Raw genomic sequence first — 19,313 nt, forward strand, 5'->3', positions numbered from 1 at the left:
TATATTGGTTTGAATCAACAATGCTGTTGAAATAACAAACAAAAAAAACACCGTTGATTTATAATTAAAACACATTGAACCTGAAACGAAACGAAGAACAATATTGTGAAGTTATTGAAGGTGTAATCTACGTGTATCGAAAAGAAAAGGAAACACAGAAAGTAAAAGGTAACTTCGTCACATCATGAACATGATGAATCATTCCCGTCCCACATTGATTTTCCTTGAAATCGGTTGAGCTTGTTTTTGACTTGCCTCTTTATTTGAACACGAATAATTTCAAAACCCGTTTTAAAATCGAACAAATACTTACCAGGAATAAAGTTAAGATTTCAAGCATTAAAACGATTTAGATATAATGGTGCTACGTGTTTCCGCGGCGACGCTAGAGCCTCGCAAAAAAAAATTGCAGGACGCGCTGTTGGCACTACTGTAAGATGCACCGTGTAAACATAGACCTTTCTGCGTTTTTACATTTGAATGCACTGGTATATGAATACGATATTCAGTTTTATATTACAAGTGCAATAAGTTTGAAGTCAATATCGAATATTTTTGCTGCTCATTTTAAATATTGTTCAATAGATAACAAGCTGCGACTGCTTTAACTTGCCCGAAACGTTGGAAAATCTCGACAGTATTAGTAGAAAAATCACAAAATACGTCATGGAAGGACCACCGTGAACCCGGAAGTTTGCAGTCAAACTTTGCAAAATGCTTGTCTTCGGAGCCACGGAATCATTTGACGGACTCTCCATACTGATGTCTCGTGGAATCTCTCACTCAGTGCGTTTCCGACTACTTTACTAGGCAGTCACAATGCATGCATGGGTGTACGATCCCCTTCAAGAGATTGAACGGACAGCTCCGTGATCTTCCTGCTAGAAACACTGAGAAGTTACAATACCAAAACAGCACTTAAACTGAAAAGTTGAAAGTCAGTGGTACCATGGTAGGCTTGTACATTATCATGCGCTTTTGCATTACTGTATTTCTGGAACTAGCCTGCACTTTTGTACGTGTAGGCCTATAGGCACTGACGCGTGACTGCCTCGAATAAAAGTCACTATTTTGGACACAAAGGGCTAAGATTAGCAAGTCATACGATTGAAGTTAATAATGTTTGGGCTTTCCCCGGAAAATTTTGGAAAATGTATACATTTGAAAACGACGTATATCCTGGTTTCATTTTCGATTTCATTTTGCATCATTCAAATAAATGAATGTACATGACGTTTCATTTAAAGGATTACAAATACGTGATTAGGCTTTCGGAAATTCGGTTTGACGGATGCGTTAAAGGGAATATACAACATATGCAAACATCAAAAAATAAAACTACCAAGTTTTTACGAAAAACCTTAATAGGATGTTGGTAAATGACAGTCTAAAGCATCCTGTAAAATTATGGCACCTGGCATTTTTTTTCAGTCCAATTTTTGTTTGCTATTGGTTACATGTTCATGAACGGGTGCAGGCCAGCTAGACTGGTACCATTACCTTACAATTTTCCGGCATCTGTAAATTGATCCATTTTATATTTAGTGGAGTCAGGGAACCAGACTACTTGATCAGTTTTGTTTTTCTTGGTTTTTTTCAGCATTTTCGAACACAAAACTTCAAACATGTCAGTGTAACAATATTTGATCTATTATATAACCCCTCAAATAGTTAATTTTCGTAGGCCCTCCCCCAAGTTCGTAATCCCCCAAATTTTTCGTAGGCCCCCAATTTTTTCCCGAAGGCCCTATGCACAGTGCCTACTGTGCCTATTGGGTAATCCAGGCCTGGATGTGCCTTCGATTTCGCACTAAAATGAACTTTATGTCAATTTACGAAATTCAGTGCACATTCGAGAAAGCGTATGGGGCCTAGGCCCTACGCTGATTTTTTTGTTACGACTGAATGCACCTCTGGCTTCATGGAAATATAATTACCATTTGTTAAATAGAAACAGTGATTTGGAACGTCCATTCTATTTCGCACTAAATAAAAACGAATGCTCATGTAGGCCTACATCAAGCCCACGGGAACGGGGGGTGCTGTGGGCGCTGCAGCACCCCCAACTTTTTGGATTGGGGTGCTGGAATATGCTTCAACACCCCCTACTACTGGGCAAAAATGTGTTCCAGGTTCGTGGGTGATATTGGTTGGTCGTGATAGCGCCCTTTCGCGGTGGCCGGTTATCGCGGTGGCGGGTTATCGCGTAGCAAACAAGAACAGCGTCGAGCCCCTAGACTACTAGTTTGCCGCGGCCAAGCGCGGCGCTTCGAAAGTCTAGCACAAACACTATAAAACATCAAGAAGAGGTATTTTCTAAATCTTCAGACAGTGCAGAATCGATATTTCTCTCAAGGTATCTAAAATCATGACATGTCTATGATATTTCCGCCATGAAAGCCCATGCTGGAAACTTTGACCGGAAAGCAATAACCTCGGCCATGACAATGGTGGCAAAGTTGTCTACGCTTGCCAGGATTTTTTTATTCGATCTTTCAATAGGGGCAAATGCTCATACCTCTCCCCTGAAGGTTTTTCTTTTCATTTAAAAGTTCCATTGACGTTGCTAGCATTCTGTACTCAAACATTAAGGTTCACACACACATCCCCAACCTAATAGGAGTGGGACGGGCCGGCTTTCATTGAAACTAGTCATACTTTATGCCAATTCCAGTGTAGTTTCGTTTTAATAAAAAAGCTATTATATGTTTTACCCTCTGCAAGGTTTTCCTCATAAAAACTCAGTAGACCGACACTAATCCTTGCCTAGCCCCAAACTTGCCATCTACCGATCATAAACATAAAGATGCATTTGGTCTTTTAGTCTTTTATATTTGCCATTTCCTGTAACAAACAAATAACACTGCAAATATATCGAGAGCTACATCGTTTGGTGAGTCAGAACTATGTGAATATTTTTATGAAAAGAAATTCATCCGCTTCCAGTGGAACCATTTGTTTTAACTTGAACCAAAAAACATCCTTTCAGGTTTTATAAGTTTCAGTATACATGTACTTCAGTATATTTCATCACAGTGCATCCAGAATCCAACATTTTCCGGGGCCTTAAAAGCCGTAAGGGCTCGGAAAAACCCCAAAACATACACGAAGGAATTTACTAAATGTAAGAAAGCAGCCTTGCAACAATAATATTTACATGCGATGTCATGCATACTGATACAATTCTTTTCCCAGAATTAAATGGAACCAAAAATGGAGAAAAAAATACAGGGTTTTCCACTTCTTAGTACAGTTAAACGTTTTAAGAGCAACAGTATATTCTAAACAAAATAATGAAATAAATTGTCTTTATAATCTCAAAAATGATTTTGCTAAAAAAGTCAAATGAAGTGGCCAGGAATCGCCTCAGATTGCACCACAGAGCATCCATATTCCAAATTAAGCCACGACGTATAAGGGCTTTGCGCTCCGCTTTGGCATTTATTTTGTCCGTCCTTTAGAAATTCCAGCACCCCCTGGCAAAATTTGTTCCAGCGGCAGTGGCCTACATCACATTTTCCAAATTTGCCTGGGAAAACCTATTTGTCTTTAAAATATTTCGGATTATTGGCCGCCCGCATTAATTCTGTTCTCGCGGGGTTCCCGCCCCACAATCAGTATAGTAGCGGTAACGTACGGACCGGCAGCCAGCCTGTTCGCAAAACTGATCAGGCTGGTTTTGTCATACAAGGGGTTGAAAAAAACATGGCAAAAAACTCGGATCAAAGAAAAAAATAATACAGTTTGAAAATGTATGGGGGGGGGGGGGGGGCCCTAAGGGCAGCGCGTCAGCTGCATTAACAAAAATAAACAACTTGATAACAAACATGACACAGGCAACCTCATCCCCACGGCTTGAATCCTTACACTACCAGCTATACTACGAGAACGAGGTTAAAATTAATCGAGGACGTAGCTCACGTTATGACGGATGTGGTAGGCCGACCGTTTCCATTTTTCTACTTTCAGTTTAAGTAATTACAATGGCTTTGTGGCTTCGCATATTGTTGGCAAAGCATTGACATTTGTTGTTTTGGGGGTACGGTAAGCATCGCTTCCTATTTTTTTCCCTGTGAATGTGACTTTCAAACTTGGTTGGCGATTACGATACGGATCGTTGAATCAGTTTCGTGATAATCAAATCCTACACAGTACTCTAGATTGATTGACCGGTTCCGCAATTTAGAAAAATTGAATCAAGGGAAAGAATGTTGCATCCTGACGCAAAAAAAGATAGTATCTCAATGAAGGTCAGTCTGCGCAAAATTGTAAAAAAGACATTGGGACTGAGAAATAGGCCTATTCCAATTTTGTTAGAAAATATGTTGAAAATGCACTAAACTCTTCATCAACAATTGTGTACACAAAGTAGCCTATGTTTATAAAACCTGGAACTCAGTGGAAGTACATGTAGGAAAAACACTCACATGATTAAGCATTCTCCATGTAATCAAATGGGGGAAAGATTCCCATATCTGGCCATCACTAATTTTTCCTTCAGTGACATATCACTCAGCCATCAGAAAGCGATAATATGTCCTAAAATTAAAGTAAGTCAAAATTAGCAGGGAAAATATTGAAGTATTTACTGAGAAAACACTTAGACATTTTCAGACCAGCCTCGTACTCGTAGGGTTTGTGCACAGGGTGACAAGTGATGGCCAGATATGGGAATCTTTCTAAAATGGGTATTTACCTGTTCAAGCGATACGCGGAAAATGCTTAATTTTACAAAATGATAGTACAGGCTCTATTTGTTATGGTGTGCATTTATTAATTTTGGTACTTTCACAACCTGCTAAAGACAAATTCCTCACTTTTCACTCTTGTTTCTACTTTTAAATGGTGTGGTTTGTTACACCATGGAGGATGTGTTCCTTCCTCCATAGTAACAGACACATGCAAGGCTCAAGTGTTGGAACCATGATGCAAGAGCTTTCATGGCAGACTCTGGCTGAGAGACGCAGGCTTGCAAGGCTGACTATGCTATACAAGATAAACAACCAACAAGCTGCAATTGACATCTGAAAATATTTGTCTTCCAAGAACCATACCATTCACATGTCAGTTTCTCATGTTTTGTGAATTGCATTTGACCTGTGTGTATTTTCACATCTGCCGACAGAGCTTAAACAATGGCCTCAAGAAGTGAGAAAACTCCGTTGCTTGGTCAGCATGGCAACCAAGGGCCAGCCGCTACTAAGCTGAAACCTGCAGTTGCCGGGTTCCAGTCGGAGGAGGACGACCTTTCGTCGCTATGCGACGTCGACATCACTGAAGCTCAGAAAAAAGATAAACAACTGTAATTATGAAGCTGATCGCACTCTGTGTGATTGATTTCTTGTGTACTTATTGCCCTACCCAATGACAACCGTGGTGGCTAATCTCTTTCACAGAAATATATTTCAGGAAACTCAAGTTATGCATACATTTTGCAATATGCTGAAGCGTTTACTGTCTATAGACTGTAACGTGCATCATCATTTTGGGAGTCAAGTTTTCGTGACGCGCATCGGCCGTGCCAAATTTCAAATAAATTTCGAGCAAATTGCGTGCATGTTTAACACACATTTTGCACACTGCGCGGACACATACCTGATGGCATTGAATATGCAGTTGTAATTTTCCTACGAAGATAGCGTCCTATGAGAGTCATCTATACTTAGTCTACAGTATGCATTTTGGGAAGAATTCCCTACACGGGCATCACTGAGTTTTCCCTGCAGTGATATAACAGCCATCAGATAGTAATAACGTGTCCTAAAAAGTCAAATTTAGCATGGAAAATCTTGAAACATTTACTGAGAAAACACTTGGAATTTTTCAGACCAGTCTCGTGGGGTTTGTGCACAGGGTGTCCAGGGGCCAGTTTCACGGCGCTGCTAAGCACAAAAATTTGCTTAGCACAAAAAAGTCGGGCTTATAAAAAGCAGGTTACCAACCAAAACTCCATGTGATATATATTGCTTATGATTAGTATTCAGTTGTCGTTTGTTCAGCGTGAAAATCACATGGAGTTATGGCTGATAACCTGCTTTTATAAGCCAAACTTGTTTGCGCTAAGCAATTTTTTGTGCTTAGCAGCGTCGTAAAATTGGGCCCTGCAGGTATGAAACTCTTTCAACCTATGAATTCATTTATTATGTTGATAACCTTTTTTCACACTTCGTGCAAATTATCCATGAAAATCAAAAGAAAAAACGTGCAAATTTTAGTGATGTTTGATGATAGCCACCTGCTTTCTTTTTAGATATGCTAAGTTTGAAGGACCGAGTTCTGGGAGTCACTTATCTGGTGCGTTGGGGACGAGCAGCGGTAGCACCACGGCAGTTGATAGCAAACGCAGGTAACATTAACCCTAACTCCCTAGGCATTTTTGCTAGGATGCAACCTCAATTCTGCAAAATCCTCCAACTGCCTCCATGTAAAACTTGCACACAGCCTCAATCCTCCAAAATCCTCTGTTATTTCTTGAATGTGGTCCTTGGAGGGTGACCACTGCCTCAATCCTGCAAAATCCTCCAGCAATCACTGTCAATATGTTGAGCCAGTGACATCCTGCAACAGTGCGGAGTATTTCAAGTATAATCTAGGCCTAAATTTATGCACGGCTGAGCATAAACAACACAAGGTCTGGCCTAAAACCTTGACAAAGTGCATCCTCCAAAATCAGCCACACATTTTTGCAATATAGCCTCAATCCTGCAAATCCTCCATTTTGCCAAAAGGATTTTGGAGGATTTGGGAAGGTTTATGTTAAAATATATATTTTACAGTATTTTTTTTTATACTGTTTCGTATGTTTCTTTGTTAGAAAACCATTCCATTATTCCTCCGTGCCCACCTACCTGACCGATGATGGCAAGATTGAGCACGCTGTGGATGAGAAGACGGCAGCCACATTTAACCGTTATCGCTACTACAGCAGGCTGGCTGGTAGCCCCGGCCAACGCAACAACACACTGGTAGGATTTCATTAGTCCGAAAATTTTGGACTCTCAATACTGTGTATGAGAGTCCCAAAACTTAAGGTATTGAAAACATGCAAAACAAGAAAATAGACTGGCACCTAAAACAACCAGTCCAAGACAGCTTCAGTACAATCAACCAAAGAATTTAAGAAACATGTGGCATGAAGCGGGAACTAGTCTCAATTTACTACACATTTCTCCATAGTAAAGCCACCAGACTGTTGACACTGAATGAAGAGCTAGAGGTCAATCTTTCCAAATACAAAAATGTAGTTGGACCATGGTTGGACATGTACCAGTCTAGTCTTTAGCTCCACTTTGGAATCACTTGACTTCTCTCTCATGTGCAAAATACTGAAGAAAAGTCTCCTTTAAAAATTGAATTGAGTCTGCAAACTTGGTAGGTGAAATACTGAGGACATGTTCTTTGCCCCAGTGGAATTTTTGGAGATATTTGCTGGCTAAACGGTGAGTAAAGTGGGCCTGATTTAGTTTTGCACATTTCAGAGCACTCCAGAGCCCTGTCTGGGATTTCATTAGCCTTATTGGACACAATATGAGGGCGCTGTTTGGTTTTGTTAAACATGGCTACATGAGCCCATCAACTGATTTCACAGTCACAGGTCGTACTTCGAAATTGTACTTTGATTTTTGTTTTGGTGTATCCTACAGGAAATCCCAGACCATGTTCTTCCTCCGTTTCTTCTGTCTGTCGAGTTGCCGTTCAAAGACAAGGAAGGAAAGCAGGGTAGCATTGTAACAATGTAAGCTAACTCATCAGTTCCTCTCCTGCCCTAAACCACCTTCCTTGCTACTCCCTAATGTCTTACTAGCTTCCAAGTTTCCAATTGAGTAGTTCACGCCATGTGAGCGGGTCAGACCACCCTCTGGGTTATTCTGTGAATCTGGGGTCCACTTTTTTCCTGTCCCTGTTACATCTGACATCTATGATTTTTAAATTCTGGATGCACTCATTAATGCAGTCTTGTCTTGAATGCTGCACCAACACCCCTTCTCAGGGGTCACACGGGCAGGGTATCCTTCCTGCCAGAAACACCGGGGCCAACCCCTTCTCTTAGCGATAAGCGTTGCTGGGTCCTTTTACGTGCGTTAGGCCTTATACAACACACGGGACCTACGGCTTAACGTCCCATCTGAAGGACGAAGCAATAATGGTTAAGTGCCTTGCTCAAGGGCACAATGTCACCGTGCCCGGGGCTCGAACACACGTCACTGTTGCCTCTGAAACACCAGAGTATGAGTCCGGTGCTCTTAACGGCTAGGCCATGACACTCCACAGGGACAGGAAAAATGTCACAATTATTTGGCTAAAATGACCCCTCTACATTTTATGTGATCTTAGGCTGCACCTTACGTACTTGACCAGCAGTAATTCACCCATCACTGGATTCAGATTTGGCTGCCTGTGATAGCCGAATAATTAGACCCAGCCTGAGTTTTAGACTTTGTCCATTCAGTTGCATCCATGACCCTGACTCTTTTGGATTTCAAAATGAACCAGGTTTTGAAAGGTTTTCAGGATAATCGAAGGTAGTGCTTAGCTACTTGTGGACGAATCCTGGCACGTAATCACTGTACTCTAACGAGGCCCCCTTTGATGGCGAGGCATTATGCAAGCAACTGTATAAAGCATCTGCCCCGTGACGGATTATCTGAACAATAGCTAGCACAATGCTTCTCCATTGAAGGGGGCCACCGTGATAGAATTGATAATGTGCCCGAATTGGTCTATGAGCTCTGTGCGCCAACAAAAGAGGGTGCCCTTTTACCTAGCAACGACGTCCCATGGGCGGGACATTTAGCTGGTTAACGCGCACCGTTCCTTGTGTGTGACGCACGTACACCAGGGGATTTGTACTATGTACACGCAGTGGTACGGCCGTGCGCCGCGGCAAAATTGCAGTCGGGCAAGATGGCGTCGGTCGGTCACCCCAACTGTACTTCCTTTGCCGGTGAGGGGGCACTTGTGAACTGAGATATTTAGACGTGATAAACATTTATAACAAAGTGCATGCCATTTTAGAGGCTTCAAGAAGGTTGACAGTAAAACTGACATACATGTAGGAGTTATCGTTTATTGTTTGAGTCAGGTTTTGTTTTGTTTTCATTCCACCAATGGCAGTTTTTCCATCTGGAACACCATGATGGGTACGTCCCTACTCAGCATGCCCTGGGCCATCCAGCAGGCTGGTTTCCTGATGGGTCTGTTTCTATTGGTCGCAATGGCAGGGCTGACTCTGTATACTTGCTACAGGGTGGTGAAGTCTGTACAGAGATTGGGTAAGTCCGGGTACTAGATTGGGTTAGCCTTGGTACAAGCGTAATTCTTTTTGGGTGGTAACATTCATAGCTGTCTGTCTTTGAACGGATATTTTCTTTGACTTTTCTGATTTTCATCGGAAAACCAAACCTTTGACTTTTCCAACGAAATTGAAGATTTTTTTTACGAGTTGTCCCACAAAATTTGATTTTTTTAAATGATTTTTCCACAATATGTGATTTTATTTTAACAAAATAATAGTTTTGAAGAAAAGACGATGAAAAGTCGATGAAAACGCCGAGTCCATCGCAAGTCCAACACAAGTAACAGGGGATGAGCAGTAGAACAAGGAATGCCTTTTCCACAGTTCTTTTGAATAGCTTGTGACTGGACTTGTGTCTGGATGACTAGGTGGTGGACTTGTGATGGAGTTGTGATGGACCTGACTACAGCGTTGCTACTGGTGTATCGGAAAAACAGGATTTTGTCAATGTTCTTGTTTGACATTACAGGCTAATGTTTCCTTTGTTGCATATCAGAGAGTGGAGGCAAGATGTTAGAGTTCTCAGACGTCTGTCGGGAGTACCTTGGAAGGCCAGGGGAGTACGCGGCAATTTTCTTCTCCCTGGCTGCCCTGCTAGGGGCCATGGTTGTCTACTGGGTCCTGATGTCTAACTTCATGTACAGCTCTGTCAGCTTTATCTATGGTAGTTGCCTCTTACAATTTTTTTGTCTGTTTTATGTGGTTGGAAAAGCAACATATTCATCAGAAATTTTACTTTGCGCACGGTGATCTTAGGCAAGTGCCTAAATATTTTAATGAATATATAATTTTAAGTGTCTAAATGTGCAGGAAGTATTTAAAACAGCGCTGGTGATTGTACCACACATCCTCGTACCTGTGTGCCAAAAATTCTCAACCTTTTCCCTCTTTTTTATAAATGGATTCCTGATTTATATCTCCAGTTTTATTAAAAGTGGACTGTACTTAATTTACAAATGTATTCTCTAAAGTACAATTTACCAGTGAGATGTGTGATTTGTGAGAATGATGTTGGATCTTGTTCTCCCTGCTTTATGACTTGCCAGTGATTGACAGTTGACTACAATTGAATGAATTGATGAATATTTTCCCTGATCCAGGGCGTGTGTTAGGACTGGAGTCGACTGAGAATGATACAATTTGTGCAGTAGATCTCCCTGGCGGTAACGGCGAAGCTTGGCAGAATGTCAATAGTAAGTGGCCATCTGGTTTGGCTTCTCTATTGTCTTTTATTCATTTTGTGGACCCCTCCACACACACAGTCAAGTTTAGACTTGCAGTCAAATGTGAATATAAATTAGCGTCAATTGGTTTTGTGTTTTAAAAACACTTGGGCTTATCATCCGTTTAACCCTAACAGTCCTCAATCCTCCAACAGGTGAAGGATTGAGGACTGTAAGGGTTAAGAAATAGTTTGTACGATTTAAAGCTTTGCTTTGTTGGCATCAAGATTTGTGGATAACACTTAGTGATAAAAATTAATCCCTTTGAAGAAATAGTGGTTGTGAAAAACCTAGCCATGAGAATGATTCTTTTTGCCTTCGAGAAGACCTGCGAGGATAGAAATATCATACCCTCTAACTCTTTGATTGGAATATTATACACATGAGGTCACTAGTGAACGTCTATGCGCCCCGAGGGACTGTGAGTGACCAAAGCAATTCGCTCTTTGTACGCTCCGCCATAAGCAAGCAGAGCCTCAATCTGGCAACTTTACACAATAAAATAGCCAGTTCAGTGATTCCCGTGTATACACGGGAATCACTGAACTGGCTATTTTATTGTGTAAAGTTGCCAGATTGAGGCTCTGCTTGCTTATGGCAAAAGCGTGCAAAGAGCGAATATGACCTCTTTCCAGTCACTCGCGGGCCGAGGGGGGCATAGACGTGCACTAGTGATCGAATTATGCCAGTCCATATGTGTTTGTAACTCACCTCTGTCCAAAATATAAAATAAGAAAAGAATTTTTTTTCAGGCTTTTATAATTGAGCTGTTTTAATTCAACAATTAACTCATAAGCAATTCAACTGTAAGCAATTCAACTATTAAAAGGAACGCTTCAGTTTCCCTAGATTCAGTTTTTGAGTTTTTTAGAGGGCGCTGTAACCAGAAAAAAAGATGTACACATGCAATCCTTCATTTCTCCACAGTGACAATCATTGATCGTGATGATGCCACCGAGACGATGTTTGCCAAGGTCTGGAGTAAGACTCACACAGTGCCTCTGTTTCTATGCATCCTGGTCTTCCCGCTCATGAACTTCAAGTCCCCAACGTTCTTCACTAAATTCAATGCTCTCGGTGAGTAACACACTTCAGTTTTAACTACAATTACTTTTTTTCATACAAATAGTGTGCCTGTGTATCGCTGTTGCTGAAATTGCTAAGCGTAACCACACATGCCCGTAACCGGCCCCTATCCACTGCACAGTGCCCGGACAATCCACGGGTAATTCAATTCGCGTGCTCACATGCATGCAAGCACTGTGCGATCGGTATTCCTGCCGTTCGTCTCGGGCAGTGTGACATTGTCACGCAGCAATTTCCACTCCCGTACTCTTTAAATTTGCAACTTTTTAAACTGCATCATTTTTGATAAACTGTTGTCGATGTTGGACCAGTTACAGTCTTTGGTAGCAAACGGGGTATCAAAATGTAGCCATCAACATTCCCCAAAGGTCTGTATAAATGACGTTATCGTAAGACGATCAGATTCAAAATTATGACCCCTCTAATAAGTGTGGATTTTCTTTTTTTCGCGGCGTTTATGACTACCTTGCAATTTTTATCTCCACCCCAGGAACCCTATCGGTGCTGTATCTCATCATTTTCATAAGCGTTCAGGCCTTCAGATTCGGCGGATTCCATTTGGACTTCAACAATCCCAGATCTAAGCATTACGCAGCCTGTGAGTAATCCAGCAGAAATGAAACTAAGGACTCCGTGTACAATCTAAAGATAACATGTTTTGACCACTTTCAATAGCCCAGTGGACAGGACACACACACTCTTGTTTTACTATACTCCCGAGGACAATGCTTTGGGTTTCCTTTGTCCCTGTAATATAACACTCTCCCGTAGACTAAGCACACGAACCTACTACAGAGGACCGTTTCCAACATAAGACCCAACTCCCGAGGACTGAAAGGATCTGTTGTTCTCCCTTTGTGTGTCTGTCCTCGGGGGTTATGTAGAACACGTACACCGTGTGCGTGTACTTGTTCGGACGTGTTTGGCGCAAAGTACGCAAATGCACATTCATTTCACACACATCCCTATGTGATTTGTTTTGGTTTTGCTGAAAGAAAGCACACCTTTTTATGATCTGTGGACAGAACTTTAAAACGGTGGTTGTGTTTAAAATTCCATAACTTGAAAATCACATGAGTGATATGAATGATTCCTGTACTAAAAGAAAGCTCATGAATTGGGCTTTCATATCCTAGATTTTCAAAGTGCTACACGCAAAACTTCACTTAAGCATTGGTCCCGACATTTGGGTTTTCGTTTTTTATTTATTCACCCTGTACATGCAAAGCTGCCTTGCTAACTCTCTTCAAAGTGCATGATATTTAAAAATGGATTTCGTTCCAGAAGCACTTTTTTTGTTTGTTCTCAGCACCCCCAATTGCCTAAAGATTTTAATAAATGTGTTTCTGCCTTCTGCTCAGAATACAGCCTTTTTAATATTTTACTCTGTTTTGACCAACCGTGTTGCACAAGTTCTTTATTTAATGTGCAAAACAGCCTTTAAACTGTTCACGTTCCCGCACAGATTGTTTGAATTTTTTTATGTTCATTGGGAGATGGTTTATATATTGAAAGTGATATTGGCCAACATACGTATAATGGATTTGTTTGTCTTGCATCAGTGACATATGTTGATAACACATGAACATTTCACCACGGAAGCAGGGTTTTGCCTAACAAAAACATCTAAGTTGGTTCCCTGAACCCCATTTTACTGTAGGCTTGAAAGGCCGTGCTAGGAACCAGTCTAGCAATCAGAATTAGCTTGTTCCTGCATGCTACAGAAGGCCTTTTCACACTGGAGCCTCTTAACCCTGGTTGAACTCGACCCTGGGCGAACCCAGTGTTGCCCCGGGTTGATTTTTCAATTTTCGAATCCCCCGATCAACCCTGTGTCGTTTCACAATGGTCTCATGCATGCCGAGCTTATTTTGCTCCGTGACTACCATTTTGAACCCTGGCGAGAGTTTCAACCCGGGTTGAAAATCTCAACCCTGGTCTGGAGCAGGGTTGAGTTCAACCCGGGGCAAAATGTATCTCAGGGTTTACACAGGGTTGGCGCAGAGTTGTAAATTTTCTAGTGTGAAATGCTGTGTCAACCCCGAGATTTGTCTACTGTGAAAAGGTCTATAGAGTACCAACGAAATGGGTCTTGCATTGAAAGCTGTGTTTCCCTCCTTCTTTGTGCATGGAATTTACAAATTCATTTCTGCACTTAAAGTAGTGTTTTTTGTGTAAATGCAAATATAACAGTGCATGGGATGGACCAAAACACAGTCAAAATTTTCCTTTAGAAAGCACATTTCTGTCTCAAAAAAGCAGTGATGAAAACTTATGCTTTGCCATTGTTTTTTGTTGCTTCGTTAACAAATCTGTTTTCACTTTTGTCTATTTTCTCTTCTTGCTACCGAAATCATGGCATTCTATATATATATTTTGGCATTCTAATGCTTCCCATAATGCTCCGGACTGGCTTGCTGTTTCCACGGCAACCAGTCTTCAGTGGCCGTTTCCCAGCGTTCAGTGGGCTGTTGTCGCTAGGCTTCTTCATCCATAACGCCATCTCTTCCATCCTCCGAGCTCAGAGTCATCCGGAGCACAACGTAAGACACTCATCACATACCACCGGATCTGCTGGGAACTCACTGCAGAGCTCCGAGATGTGATTTTTCTTTGTCAAATTGAGGAGCAAGGATATGAGGCAGATTTGAATTAAACAACAAATGTCCGAAATTGAAATTCTGATAATTGGAGACCTGCAATGTTGAGCAAGTTCGGGCGAGGATCGTTAGTCAACTAGTAGTTGATTTGTGATGTACATGTAACTAACGTCTGCGCACAAATAGCAACGTGCAAACGCCTACAGTCAAACGATGGTCAAAAGCCTGGATCCCGTTGTGCAGTTTGGCGTGCATATCGGTAACCATTGCACTGTTCCCTTAGCTTGGGAAACCCCACCTCAAATGCTTATCGGGAATTCGACATGTAGAGCTGGGGAAACAACTAGTTTTTTTTTCAGAGGTCGGAAAATGGCGGAGGCCGTGAAAACTGGCCTCAACTAAAATGGTCCTTTCCTCTTATTATCTCAACCCACATGAGATTAAAACTGACCTCATACTATGCAGCAAACATTCACAAAGCAAATGATCAACTTGAAACAGAACTATCCGGTTCGTTAGTGTGACGTCACCTCCAGCACTTTCTGCACGATTGAAACCGGAAGTTAACGCAGCTCGAGCGTTTGTAGCCAATAGGCGCTAGCAATCAATGGTGGGCGCGCGTAAATGACATTCTTACTAACGAGCCAGATACCGACTAAAATATGAAAAAAAAACAAGATGATTTTGGTGGCTTAGAGGCCATTTTTTTACGGCCTTGGCCATTTTCTGACCGCTGGAAAAAACTAGTTGCTCCGCCAGGTCTATATGTCAAATTCCCGATGAGCATTGGGGCTGGGGTTTCCCAGGCTACCATACCCTATGCTCTGGTTCCAAATAGCTGACTAGAGAAGTCCAACCAATCTTTTTATCAAGCAAAGTTAGTCGAAATATGGTTCACTATAATTTGCCCCTAAACTTGCTCTCAGTTGTCCATCCTGGACGTTGTCACAGAATGGTTTCTGTTTTCTGTTGGAAGTTGGAAATTTCAACGATCTCATTTGGGATTCTGTAGGTTGATTTTTGGACACTCACAATCAAATTCAAGTCCTCCATATCTCCTTGTCGATTGTAACTAGGAAACTCACATCTCAGAGTGGCTGAGTGACTACTGCAGAATTTTGGACCATCTTGGGCTGCCTCCCCCAAAAACGAATTTTTTTTTGGCTGCCTGAGCTTCAAACTTTGCACTTCATTGCATCATCCAAAAAACCCCATAGCACATACCAAGCCGCCGCACTAACACCCGTGGTATTGCCATACGTAGACAGTTTCATATTTTGACAAAATCAGCTTTCAAATTTTGTTGTTTCAATTCTGTGTTTTTGGTTTGACCGGCTGACCAGTCTTCAGTCCCACGTTCCCAAAACTCAGCGGCATCCTAGCGCTCGGCTATTTCATACACATGTGCATCTCCTCCATTCTGCGGACGCAGATAAACCCCAAGAACAACGTGAGTTGGCTCAGGAACTTTTCATGGGGGTTTGGATGTCAGAATGAATGGTTTCTCAAACTCGACTTATTAAAAAATGAAGTTAGTCATTTGGAAAGTAGTGAACCCGCCCCCAATGTTGCACGACACTCATACAACATACAACTTATGAAAGTGAAGGATTTTGGGTATTTTAACAATTGTGATGCGATCAAGCTACATCAGTCGTTTGTCGACCCTGGTCAAAATGTTTTTTTTTATTACAGATTTGAAAAGAGCACAATCTCAGCATAACTGCTGTGAAAACCGCATGCTGGTACCATCTTTAGTTAAAAAATTATGGAAGTCGGAACACCAAGAGATGTGATGAACTGATGTCATGACGTGGCCCTATTTTGGCCTGTTTCTCCAAATAAAAATTCCCTACAAACGACTCATTTAGCTTTGATCGCATCACAATTGATTATTTATGCTTTCAGCCTGTGCCTTCAACAGCTGATACGTGGGATTGGCTTTACTTAAAAGAATAGAATGTAGTGTTGTAGTACAGTGTAAAGAAACATGTAGCTGAAGTGGATTTTTGAGGCCTATAAATAGAATTGTTATACCTCTGTCTTGAATACTGAGTTTTCATTGGCCTGGAACGATCACGTGTTAAGTTTATAAAAAGTCATGGCACACTCCCCGTGGGATATCACGTACAAGAGGCAGGAGTGTGCTATGACTTTGTACGCACGGTACGTATACGGTGTGAAACGCTTGTATCGTTGGTACCCATGCTATTTTCACCATGTTTTCACACATGAGTGGGAGCAGGGAGCTAGCTGACAATCAGCTGTTTCGAGCACGCGGCACGCATGTGAGTTGCCGTTTGATGGTCATGATTGTTGTGTTTTTACCGCTATTTGTTTTCGTTATTTTTACATCAAAATCCAAAGAATCCAAGACAGAGGTATAACAAAACAATTGTTGACTGCAGTGATGTGGGATATGATGTTTTAAACCCCTCGGGTGCATAGCACCCTCGGCTTTTTGGCCTTGGGTGCTATGCGCCCCTCGGGTGTTCAAAACGTCATATCCCACATCACAGCAGTCAACAACTGTTAAATGAAATATACCACAAAGTTTTAAAAATCCTTACTTGGATTAAACTAGAATTGGGACATTGTTGCAAGGACCTAAGGGTTCCTTCACGAAAGCACCAAAAAAAAAAAAAAAACCTAGAAATTTTAAATGAAAAAGTTACGATTAATAGAACCAAATTGTAAAAACCTATGGATTGCAAAATCTCAATTCCTCCTGTTACCCTCCTTAAAAAGCACACAAAAATGTTAAACAATGCTCGGTTAAAGCAGCTTTTGTCCAAAACTGCATTAGTTTGAACAGGTTGTCCAAATGTTGACAACTTTTGTGTTGCTTGTATGACAGGGCCGTGACATGACCATTGCGTACGTCCTGGTGGCAGTGACGTACACGTTTGTGGGTGTGATGTTCTACAGCACCTTCCCGCTCAGAAAGGATTGCCTTGCTGATGTGAGTAGTTAATTAAACTGTGTCAAGCATGTCCAACATTCTATCTGCATTACTGGGTACTACTTCTAAGTTTCCATAAATGTTAGGTGTTCTTGCAAAATGCGACAGATCTGGGCACAGGCTGTAGTGAAGACAAAATGTTGACTTATATTTGTAATCTTTGACATGTCTACTACACACATATTAAAGAAAAAAGTATAAACTTAAAATAACAGTCTTTAAAGGAAAAAACAATTAGCGTCTTTCATTTTCTTGACTACAAAACTCAAAACTTTAAAGGCCTTTTTCTCAGTATGTACATTTTTTGTGACGTGGCGATAAATGTGAACTTTAAACAGCCATAACTTGTCAACTGATTGTCCCATTAAAGTACAGCAAACAGTATTGTCAGAAGAATTTTATTCTCTTTCCTAATACCCACAAAAACTTATTTCGACCTTTGCCCATTTCTGTCTCATTTTGCCAGAACGCCTCACAAATCTTTTTGCCCAGAACTTCTGAAATGCATTCTAAATTGCAACAGCCTTGATCACAACCGTACATGCCTGTGGACCAATTTTTTCTCTTTCTCATTTCGTCAGAATCTACTGGATAACTTCTCCCACAGCGATGTACTAGCCTTCACTGCCAGGCTGTTCTTGCTCTTCCAAATGGTGACGCTCTTCCCTCTGCTAGTCTTCATCTTCAGGATCCAGTGTCTGGACCCTCTGTTTAAGAGTGCTTATCCCAGGTTGGAGTATATCCTTTTTTTTCTTTTTGATTGTGGTTGTGTTTAAAATTCCGTAACTTGAAATGTACACGAGTGATTTGAATGATTCTTGTACTAAAAGAAGGCCTATGAATTGGGCTTTCGTATCTTTGATTTTGAAAGGACTGCATGCAGAACTTCACTAAAACAATGGTCCCGACATTTGGGTTTCGCTTTTTTGACTCGCCCTGTTTATCTCTTGTTTCTCCAACATTTCAGCTGGAAGCACGTCCTTGTTCTCAACCTCATACTGATGACCGTTGCAGTACTCTTTGCAGTCTTCCTACCTCAGATTGGGACCATTATCAGGTATGTGAATTCAACAAAAACCGAAGTCATTTGAGTGAAGCTCGAGGCTTCTCTCCTATGGATTGAATTCAGGGATTGTAGATGGGCCAAGAAAGTCTTCCCAAGTCACCAAAATTTGCATAATCAATTTTTAAAGTAATTTGCTTGATGGTACAGAACACATTTAAAAATGGAAACGTGTGAAATATGCTTGGACCAGCGGAACTAAGGCCAAAAAAAATAAGTCTCCGGTTTCTGGTATGGAGCTTGTCCAAAAAGTGGTGCGGCGACGCGGCTTTTTTTTTTTTACCTGACTTTTTTGCTTCAAATGTCGGCTGATGACTGCAAATGGTGCCCGACTAAACTTAGTGCAAATGTATGGGAGTCCAGAGAGGCCACATAAAGCTTATTCTCGATCATAACCCCATCTAAAAACACGTTAAAATTGTGCAGCAGCAGGATTCCAGTCAAATTCCAGGATTCCAGTGAGTTTGGCGGTTTTGAGACATCATCTTTCTTTGAAAAAAAAACTTTTTCATTTTGCCGACGCGCATGGCTACGGTGACGCGCGCGCATACCAGAAACCAGAGACTTTTTTTTTTTGGCCTAACACAAACAATTTTGTGCTGTAACCAGTGTTGTACAGTGTTGTACTGAGTCAATATAATAGCTTAAATTGAGCATTTCGGGATATTTATCTGTGTTTGCTAGGTTTTCGGGAGCCTTCTGTGGCCTAGCCTACATCTTCACTCTACCCTGCGTGGTGTACCTGCTGGAGCTGAGGCAGCAGGGTCGCCTGACGTGGTACATCGTAGCCATCCACGCCTGCATCATTGCCATTGGGCTGGCCAACTTCATCGCACAGTTCTTCCTCCTATGATTGATTGGTATGGTCCGGTTAGGAGTTCATTCACACAGAATCTGATTAATGAGATTCGGCATGGGAAGAGAATAGAATGTACTAGTTCCGATGGGCCAGTTTACACATCTTAAATGCATATCTTGGACGACAGGTACCACGTCACTCCATTACAAAGAGAATGTTAAGAGCATTGGTGGATCTAAAGGGGGGGGGGGGGATGGGTTGGGGAGTGGGTTGGTTGGGGAGGGG

The 19,313-nt window shown here is 41.5% G+C and overlaps 1 protein-coding gene across 5 annotated transcripts; it reads left to right on the forward strand.

Annotated features, from left to right (window-relative positions):
- The first annotated feature begins 3,832 nt into the window (after positions 1-3,832).
- On the forward strand, positions 3,833-19,215 carry LOC119737981 (sodium-coupled neutral amino acid transporter 9-like). Of its 5 annotated transcripts, none has more exons than XM_038212666.1 (15): positions 3,833-3,936; positions 5,126-5,302; positions 6,251-6,346; positions 6,815-6,965; positions 7,644-7,735; positions 9,115-9,272; positions 9,792-9,959; positions 10,396-10,488; positions 11,446-11,595; positions 12,095-12,202; positions 14,041-14,147; positions 17,062-17,166; positions 17,748-17,896; positions 18,134-18,223; positions 18,914-19,215. In XM_038212666.1, exons 2-15 carry the CDS (start codon positions 5,136-5,138, stop codon positions 19,080-19,082), a joined length of 1,803 nt encoding a protein of 600 aa, XP_038068594.1. In that variant the 5' UTR covers positions 3,833-3,936; positions 5,126-5,135; the 3' UTR covers positions 19,083-19,215. The 5 variants fall into 5 exon arrangements, with proteins under 5 accessions (XP_038068594.1, XP_038068595.1, XP_038068596.1 ...); XM_038212667.1 differs by lacking the exon at positions 14,041-14,147 and adding an exon at positions 15,548-15,654; XM_038212668.1 differs by having other exon boundaries at positions 3,920-4,044.
- The last annotated feature ends 98 nt before the right edge of the window (positions 19,216-19,313 follow it).

Source organism: Patiria miniata, unplaced genomic scaffold (assembly GCF_015706575.1).
Source record: "Patiria miniata isolate m_02_andy unplaced genomic scaffold, ASM1570657v1 HiC_scaffold_3, whole genome shotgun sequence".
Classification (NCBI taxonomy): Eukaryota; Metazoa; Echinodermata; class Asteroidea; order Valvatida; family Asterinidae; genus Patiria; species Patiria miniata.

Bases quoted from the DNA above. Each gene is read 5' to 3' on its own strand.
- LOC119737981 (XM_038212666.1), top strand. From the start codon at position 5,136: ATGGCCTCAAGAAGTGAGAAAACTCCGTTGCTTGGTCAGCATGGCAAC. The intron at 5,303-6,250 runs GTAATTATGAAG...CTTTCTTTTTAG, and splicing joins CAGAAAAAAGATAAACAACT to ATATGCTAAGTTTGAAGGAC. The intron at 18,224-18,913 runs GTATGTGAATTC...TGTGTTTGCTAG, and splicing joins CAGATTGGGACCATTATCAG to GTTTTCGGGAGCCTTCTGTG.